This window comes from Hylobates moloch, unplaced genomic scaffold, assembly GCF_009828535.3.
Source record: "Hylobates moloch isolate HMO894 unplaced genomic scaffold, HMol_V3 SCAFFOLD_8, whole genome shotgun sequence".
Taxonomy (NCBI): Eukaryota; Metazoa; Chordata; class Mammalia; order Primates; family Hylobatidae; genus Hylobates; species Hylobates moloch.
In genome coordinates this window covers 36887825-36896953 of record NW_026652283.1, presented here as the reverse complement: position 1 = coordinate 36896953, position 9129 = coordinate 36887825, and the positions used below count along the sequence as shown (strand labels likewise).

The following is a 9129-nucleotide window of genomic DNA, read 5'->3' as shown; positions in this document are numbered from 1 at the left end:
CTGGAGGTTGGCAAGTCCAAGATCAAGGCACTAGCAGATTTGTTGTCTTGGAATTACTCTCTAATTCCAAGATGAAACTTTGTTGTTGTCCTCTTGCTGGGAGGAACATTGTAATCATACAGTGAGGGGTTAAAAGGGCAAAAGGAATTAACCTTTGTGAAGGTCATGAATGCCGTCTTTTGTAACAGCATGAATCCCATTCATGAGGATGGAATCCTCATAGCCTAATCCCTCCCAAAGGCTCCACTTCTTATACCATTGCCTTAATGTTTAAGTTCCAATATATGAATTTTGAAAGGACATATACATTCAAACCATAGCAGGATTCATATCTAAAATATGTGCCCATAAGAAAATGTCAATCCAATACAAAAATGAGCAAGAGACTTGAATAGGCACTTATGGGGGATATCCAGATACCCAAGAAACAAGAAAATGGGCTCAGCCTCATTAATAATCTGGGAAATGCAAATTAAAACCACAGTGAGATACCACTATACCCCCATCAGAATGGTTATAGTTAAAAAGATATGCAGTAGTAATTATTGGCAAGGATGTTGGGAAACTGAAACTCTCACACATGGCTGAAGGGAGTATAAACTGAAACCACCATTTTCTAAAATTGCCTGAGATTATCTACCTAAATTTTACATATACATAACAAGCAATTTCACCTTTAGGTATGAACCCAACAGAAATGTGTGCATATGTATCACTGTTAAATAAAAATTGTAGACCACTGTTTCGGGCTAAGCTCCTGCAGTAGGTCTCAATGAACCAGACTAAAAATCAAAATGGAGTTACTCACACTGAGGTTCCATGTCATCAGATGGAAACTATGTTGTTATTTGAAGTTCTGAAAAGTCAGGAAAAAGAGATAATAAGAGTCTAATTTCCCCTGAGTGCCAGTTTCAATTAGCATAATAATGAAATTTCTTCTGCTTTAATCCTTACCAAAAAAAGGTAAACTGAAGTTACCTGATGTTAACCAATCAGTTATTTCTCTATTGTTTTGTTTCTTGGTTCTGCTTTACAAGGAAAGTAACTTATTTATTTATTTTTTGGAAAGTTACTTTGAAATGGACCAATCTGTTTTTTGTTCTTTATTTCTGCTTTCTCCAGCCCTTCTCTGTCTATAAAACCTACCTCTTCTGCTCAGCTCATTGGAACACTTGTTCTATTTATGGAATGAAGTGTTGCCAGATTCTAGAATCACAAATAAAGCTAATTGAGATACTTAAATTAAATTTGTTGTAATTTTGTCTTTTAACACCACCAACGACAAGAATGTTCACAGAAGCATTATTCCTAATAGCCACAAATTGGAAACAACTCAAATGTCCATCAATAGTAGATGATTAAAATTGTATCATATTCATAAAATAGAATACTATACAGCAGTCAAAATGAATGAACAGTCACAAATCATAGATGTATCTGTGAAACAATGTTGAATTAAAAAAACCAATTCTCAATTTTGAGCAAGTTAATTTTTTCATTTATATCTCAAGAGATTAAAAAATTATACCTCTTAGGGTTAAATGGTGAGGATTAAGTGGGATGGTGCATGTGAAGTGCTCAGCAAGCCAAGTATTATTTATTATCATGCTCTCTCAGTAGGCCACCTTTCAGGAAATGAGCACTAAAAGATGCTACAGATTAGCTAGGTGTGGTGGCACGTGCCTGTAAGCCCAGCTACTCAGGAGGTTGAGGCAGGAGAATCGCTGGAACCCAGGGGGCGGAGGTTGCAGTTAGCCGAGATTGCACCACTGCACCCCAGCCTGGGCAACAACAGAGTGAGACTCTGTCTCCAAAAAAAAAAAAAAAAAGAATGCTATAGAGCACTTATAGCGCCTTCTAACGCCATCTCCACTTTTTCACAATTGAGCCTTGGTCTCTTTAAGAAGTGAACCATAACTGAGGAAAGAGGAATGCTGGGAAGTTCTACTCAGCTCAGGTCCGGAGCCTGACGGGAAAAGAGGGCGGAGACCAAGGCTGCGCACGCGTGGTTGGCCGGCTGTTGCGTTGGGATGGATCAGGCGGAATTCCAGAAGAGAAAATAATCCTTGTCTAGACGCAGAGGACTTGGTTCCTATTCGCAAATTCCCCGTCCGGTGCTCCTCCGGTAGCAGTCAGGCGACAGAAGGTGGGTGCGGCCGCTGTGGTAGTGGGCGGGACGGCGGGGCGGGGGCCACGCCACGTGACGAGGCGTTGCGGCGGGGGCGGTGCCAGGTGGGCTACGCGGCTGGGGCGGCTGCGGATTTCGCCTTTGGGACGTGTTGACACTCACTGGCTAGTCCACCGCTCTCAGTCGGAGACCACATTGCCTCGTTAGTCCTCAATGATGGGAGTGGGAATTCTTAGTGGGAAGGAGAGTTTCGGAACGCGTGCGGTTATCAGAGGAGGGATGAGCGCCCATAGATGTTTGTGGCGAGTGCGCAAAAGTTCCCATCTCTTCTTTGGAACAGGCTTTTCAACCAGTTGTCCGTTTCCATCCCTGACTATTCGGATAAAGGCAACTTTGAAGAGCTTTTTGTTTTAGGTTTAATGTGTCCCGTTTAGTTCTTTGACTTTTAGGGGAAGGGAATTTACTGAATGGCCAATTGAGTTTCCTTTCTACAGGAAGGCGATTGTGAAGCGGGGCTCGGAGGGGCTTGATGCCCCCCACCCCTCACACGGAGACCTTGAAAGAGGCAGGTGACTCACTTTCAGTAAGGGCGTTCCTGTTGTTCGCCTGCGATGGATGGCATCTTGAGCTCACGTCTAGCGTTAGGCCAAGAAATGGGGCCCTTAGGGAGGCTTCCAGTGAAGGTTGAGTTATAGGTCAGGGCAGGGAGGTTGTTGTGCCCCTCTTTGAGAAATAAAAGCCGACGTGGGCCTCTAAGTACTGATTCTTGTGGGGTCAGAAACTATTTCTTGAGTCCATTCTTCTCAGAGTTTGGTAACTTCCTCTCACGTCTTGGTCTGCTGGTCTAATTCCTTTCAATAACCTTCAACATAGGAAAGACCAGAGTGTGTTGTGTGTCTTTAAAGATATTAGAGAAGTGGGAGCTGTTGCCCCAAAACTGTTTTCTTATGTAGCTACTGAAGGAACAGAAAGCAGGAAGAAAGAAGAAAGTTAGTTGTGGCCCCAGAAGAGTTGTTTTTCAGATGCTGAGCCGTGAAGCCTCATGCACTCAACACAAAGTTTTTCTTTCACATAGATAAGCCTGAAGAAAAAAAGAAAGAATAAGCCTGAGTATGTATTTTAGGTGTCCAGCTATCCATTACCAAGAAGAAATCTATTCGTTTGAGCCTGAGGAACTCTTTGAGGTAAAAAATTAGAATGAAAGAACCTTCGGATGGTGAATGTGGCAAAGCAGTGGTACCACAGCAGGAGCTTCTGGACAAAATTAAAGAAGAACCAGACAATGCTCAAGTAAGCATTTCATCTTGATTTAAAAATTTAAGAAAATTCCTTCTTTTCCATCTGGTCAACTGAAAAATTTTAGTTAAACAGTTTCTGGTTTGTAAGTTTAAAATAACCCAAACTGGGACAGGCTGTCGCTGTCGCTGAGGGTGTAGTGCAGTGATGCGATCTTAGCTCACTGCAGCCTCCACCTCCCAGGCTCAAGTGATCTTCCCACCTCAGCCTCCTGTGTAGCTGGGACCACAGGGCACACACCAACATTCTCAACTATTTTTTTGTATTTTTGGTAGAGACGGGGTTTGGCCACGTTTCCCAGGCTGGTCTCAAACTCCTGAGCTCAAGCAATCCACTCGCCTTGGCCTCCCAAAGTTCTGGGATTACAGGCATGAGCCACCATGCCTGGCTGGTTTTTTGCTCTTTGAATGAAAGCTATAACTACATGATTTTTTTGTGTGTGGAAGGAAAGTAATATATTTACCATTTTTCCATACTTGTCACTTAAAAAAAATTCTCTTGTATCTGGTAGTACTTCCCTTTATTCTGTTAAGAATTTGTGGTCAGTGCTAGTCTCTGGGGATCCAGGATTGAGCAAAGTCAGCTTAGTCCCTTACCTTGTAGAGCTTATATGTTAGCAGAGGAGGCAGATATTACAAAAGTATTGGTCAAGTAATATATATAATTACAAACTATGACAAGTACTCTGGAAGAAAAGCCTAAAATGGGGAATCTGACCTAGTTTTGGTTGTGGTCTGAGGCCTGGGAATGGCTAGGGAAGGCCTCTTTAAGGGAAGGATGTGTAAGCTCAATTATGAAGAATGAATTGATTAGGCAAAGGGCATGGAGAAGAGTATTACAGACAGAGGGAACTGTGAATAGGAAAGCCCTGATTTGGAAAGATGCATGGTTCTTTTTAAGACCTGCGGGAACAGTGAGCCTGGAACAGAAAAGGTATGAAAATAGTGATGATGATAATGATTAAAACAACAACAATAAAAATAGATGGCATTAGTATATCAGTATGTAGTATATATTATATCATAATCATATGTGACATTATTAACTTGATACTTATATATGCTTAAGAATGTGTCAGGCACCATTCTTACCACCATATTATTATCCCCATTTTACAGATGAGGAGACCAAAGCTCAAAAAAGCCAAATAGTTTACCACAGATCACAGTTAGTAGTAAATGACAAAGACTGGATTCAAAGCCAGGTGGTCAGACTCCAGAACCTGTGCTATTCTGCTTCTCTATGATAAGGCTGTATATATAGTTTAAGGCTGGATCTAATGTAGGACCTAGCGGACCTTGTTGTAAATTTTGGTTTTTATCCTAAGAGCAGTCGATAGCCATTATAGGGTTTTTTTGTTTGTTTGTTTTTTGTTTTTTGTTTTTTTTTTTGAGATGGAGTTTTGCTGCAGTGTTGTGATCTTGGTGGCTCACTGCAACCTCCACATCCCGGGTTCAAGTGATTCTCCTGCCTCAGCCTCCCCAGTAGCTGGGATTACAGGTGCCTGCCACCACGCCTGGCTAATTTTTTGAATTTTTAGTAGAGACGGGGTTTCACCATGTTGGCCAGGCTGGTTTCAAACTCCTGACCTCAGGTGATCCACCCACCTCAGCCTCCCAAAGTTCTGGGATTACAGGTGTGAGCCACCACACCCAGCCAATTGTAGGGTTTTAAGTGGGAAAGTAAGATGAAACAGATTTGTGTTTGGAAAGATCATTCTGGCTACCCCATAGGGACCCAGAATGGAGAGCACAGAAATCAATGTGGAGGCTGGGCACGGTGGCTCACGCCTGTAATCCCAGCATTTTGGGAGGCCGAGGCAGGCAGATCACGAGGTCAGGAGATCGAGACCATCCTGGCTAACATGGTGAAACCCCGTCTCTACAAAAAATACAAAAAATTAGCCAGGCTTGGTGGCGGGCGCCTGTAGTCCCAGCTGCTCAGGAGGCTGAGGCAGGAGAATGGTGTGAACCCAGGAGGCGGAGCTTGCAGTGAGCCGAGGTTGTGCCACTGCACTCCAGCCTGGGCGACAGAGCGAGACTCCGTCTCAAAAAAAAAAAAAAAAAAAAAGAAATAAGCTAGGTAGGCTGGCAAAATTTTGTCCTCTTTTAAGATGAAGTTTGTCACTCACAAGTAGAATGAACTGTTCTCTCTTTTTTATTGTATAGTGCAATCACTTTTATTATGGTATCTACAGGTCAATGAATTTTGTCTTCATACTGATTATACTAATCTTGCCATCTCCTCCTCATCCTTCATTGACACACTAGACTGCAGTCTCTGTGAGGTCAGAAATTGGTCTTATTGACCTGAATCTCCAATTCCTAGCACAGGATTTGGCACAAAGTACGTGTTCAATAACTGGAATAAAAGAGCCTCTTTCACATATAAGGAAACTGAACCTGAAGGAATAAGTGACTTCACCAATGTCTCATGGTAAAACTGGGATACAAACCAGTTTGTTGTTACTCCAGATACAATATTTCTTTCATTATACCTTGCCTATACACTTAACAAATAATGTGCTTTAAGTTAATTAAATGTTCTTTCTGAATATAAAAATTGTGATAATGGAAGGCTCCCTAGCAGCTTAGATTGTAAATTTAAGAGGATAGGAACTGCTCAGTTGTCTTTGGTTTATATTAATGTTTTCAGGTGAATAGGCTGTATTTTTCCATGATTGAGAATATAGACTATGATTGAAAAGCCAGTTGAACAAATTGTGTATTATTTTCTATGTTGCATTGATGAATCTCCTTTGAATATTGGAAAATAAGAGATAAATAAAAATGTTTCTTATTTTCTGGTTTTCTAAGAGTTTGTTCTGGATATTAAAATTATAGTTGAAGGCCAGGCACGGTGGCTTGTGCCTATAACCGCAGCACTTTGGGAGGCTGAGGTGGGCGGATCACTTGAGGTCAGGAGTTCAAGACCAGCCTGGCCAACCTGGTGAAACCCTGTCTCTACTAAAAATACAACAATTAGCCGGGCATGGTGGTGGGCGCCTGTCATCCCAGCTACTCGGGAGGCTGAGGCATGAGAATCACCTGAACCTGGGAGGTGGAGGTTGCAGTGAACTGAGATTGTGCCACTGCGCTCCAATCTGGATGACAAAGGGAGACTCTATCTAAAAAATAAAAGGTACAGCTTAGTCCTCATATTCATACATGTTGAGCATTCATATGAATTCAGTGAGTTTTTATTCCTGCCTACTATAATCCATAATACTTGAACATTGTTGTGAGCAGTTTACATACCTTAATCCATTAGATGCTCACAACCCTGAGTTAAGTACTGTTTCTCTTCCCACTTTACCCATGAGGAAGCTAGTAACCTGTTAAAAATCACATAATTAATAAATGGTTGAGTCAGGATTTGGACTCCAGCAGTCTGATTCAAGAGCCCAAACCCTTAACCAGGATGGTAAACTGTATTAGTTACTTTGTTTTCAGAAAGGCTACAGAGATGAAAAGATAGGACTTCTGCTCTCAAGGTAATTGATAGTGTAATGGAGAGAAAAGTTACGAGAATGAGAGAAGAAATATTTGTTGAGTGACTGTGCCTTGTGAGAAGCTATGCTAAGCATATCTTATGCATTCTCATTTAAACCTAATTGTCTTCAAACTTGTATGCTTTCTGTTGCTTTGTGCCACCTTTTTTTTTTCTTTTTTTTTGGTGGGGGGGATGGAATCTTGCTTTGTAGTCCAGCTGAAGTGCAGTGGCACCATCTCGGCTCACTGCAACCTCTACCTCCTGGGTTCATGCAGTTCTCCTGCCTCAGCCTGCTGAGTAGCTGGGATTACAGGCGCCCACCACCACACCTGGCTAATTTTTGTATTTTTAATAGAGACGGGGTTTCACCATGTTGGCCAGCTGGTCTTGAACTCTACCTGCCTCGGCCTCCCAAAGTGCTGGGATTGCAGGCGTGAGCCACCGCACCTGGCCTGTGCCACCTTTTGTGCAAATACAAAATCAAGGCCAGGAGTGGTGGCTCATACCTGTAATCCCAGCACTTTGGGAGGTAGGTGGCTCACTCGAGGTCAGGAGTTCAAGACCAGCCTGGCCAACATGGTGAAACCACATCTCTACTAAAAATACAAAAAAATTAGCCAGGCTTCGTGGCGCGTGCCTGTGATCTCAGCTACTGGGGAGGCTGAGGCAGGAGAATCACTTGAACCCAGGAGGCGGAGGCTGCAGTGAACAGAGATTGCTTCATTGCACTCCAGCCTGGGCAACAGAGCAATATTCCATCTGAAAAAAAAAAAAAACAATCACAGTCTTATGTAAGTGCTTTAAAATTGTGTGAGGTGCATTGGGAGCATAGGGGAAGGAGCCCTAAATCTATATGGGAAGGAGAGGAAGGTTTCACATAGCAGGTAGCAATTGAATTGTAACAATTGACTAAGAGTTTCAGAGAAAATGTAGCAGAGAAAATAGCCACATCATGGAGGGGTGAGAGAATGTGATGTGTTTAATAGTTGAGTATCAATAACCAAGTGGGAAAAGATAATAGATTTAAAAATGGTTAGGTAGGATTGATCAAATTTAGAGATTGTTTATGAGGTGTGAAGGTCAAAGAGGAGTCCAAGGATACTTACAGGTTTTGGGGTTTATGGTGATACCATTTACTGAGGGGTTAGAACAGGATTTTGGAGGAAGTTCTAAGTGCAGTTTGGGGTCTGTTGTGTTTAAAGGGCTTGTGGGACATTCAAGTGGTAAATTGCACAAGGAGGCATTTGCACATAAAAATCTGGGATTTGGAGATTGGAAAGTTATCTACTTGGAGATGTAGGGCTTCCAGATAAAATACAGGATGCCAGGTTAAACTTGACTATCAAATAAACAATGGTAATTTTTACTATAAGTGTATTGCATGCAATACTTGGAACACAATTATTCTAAAATAGCATTATTTCATCTATAGCTAAAAAGAAGGTTTCCGCCTGCCCTCCCTCCCTCCCTCCCTTTCTTCCTTCCTTCCTCTCTTTTCTTCCCTCCGTTGCCCAGGCTGGAGTCTCGTTGGCTTGCTGCGCACTCCCTCCCTCCGGCTGCCGTGATTCTCCAGCCTCCGCCTGCGGGCTGACAGGGATTGCGGCCGCGCGCCACCACCCCTGCCTGGTTTTGGTCCTTTGGCTGGAGGTGGGGTTTCGCCATGTTGGCCAGGCTGCTCTCCGGCTCCTGACCTCGAATGCTCTGCCCGCCTCGGCCTCCCGAGGTGCTGGGACTGCAGACGGAGTCTCGCTCACTCGGTGCTCGGTGTTGCCCAGGCTGGAGTGCGGTGGCGTGGTCATGGCTCGCTGCAGCCTCCGCCTCCCAGCCGCCTGCCTTGGCCTCCCAGGGTGCTGGGATTTCAGCCTCTGCCCGGCCGCCGCCCCGTCTAGGAGGTGGGGAGCGTCTCTGCCTGGCTGCCCATCGTCTGGGATGTGCGAAGCGCCTCTGCCTGGCCGCCCCATCTGGGAGGTGAGGAGCGCCTCTGCCCGGCCGCCGGCCCGTCTAGGAAGTGAGGAGCGTCTCTGCCTGGCCGCCCATCGTCTGGGATGTGAGGAGCGCCTCTGCCTGGCCGCCCCCATTTGGGAATTGAGGAGCGCCTCTGCCCGGCCGCCCATCATCTGCGAAGTGAGGTGCGCCTCTGCCCCGCCGCCCCACCTGGGATCTGAGGAGGGCCTCTGCCCGGCCGCCCCATCTGGGATGTGAGGAGCGCCTCT

The 9129-nt window shown here is 44.3% G+C and overlaps 1 protein-coding gene across 1 annotated transcript in view; it reads left to right on the top strand.

The window, feature by feature from the left end:
* The first annotated feature begins 2000 nt into the window (after positions 1 to 2000).
* Positions 2001 to 9129, top strand: part of ZMYM6 (zinc finger MYM-type containing 6) — a 48660-nt gene continuing 41531 nt past the window's right edge. The window contains exons 1-2 of the mRNA XM_032159176.2: positions 2001 to 2146; positions 3252 to 3418. Of these exons, the coding sequence (XP_032015067.1) occupies positions 3326 to 3418 (93 nt within the window). The 5' untranslated portion in view covers positions 2001 to 2146; positions 3252 to 3325. The remainder of the gene's footprint in view (positions 2147 to 3251; positions 3419 to 9129) is intronic.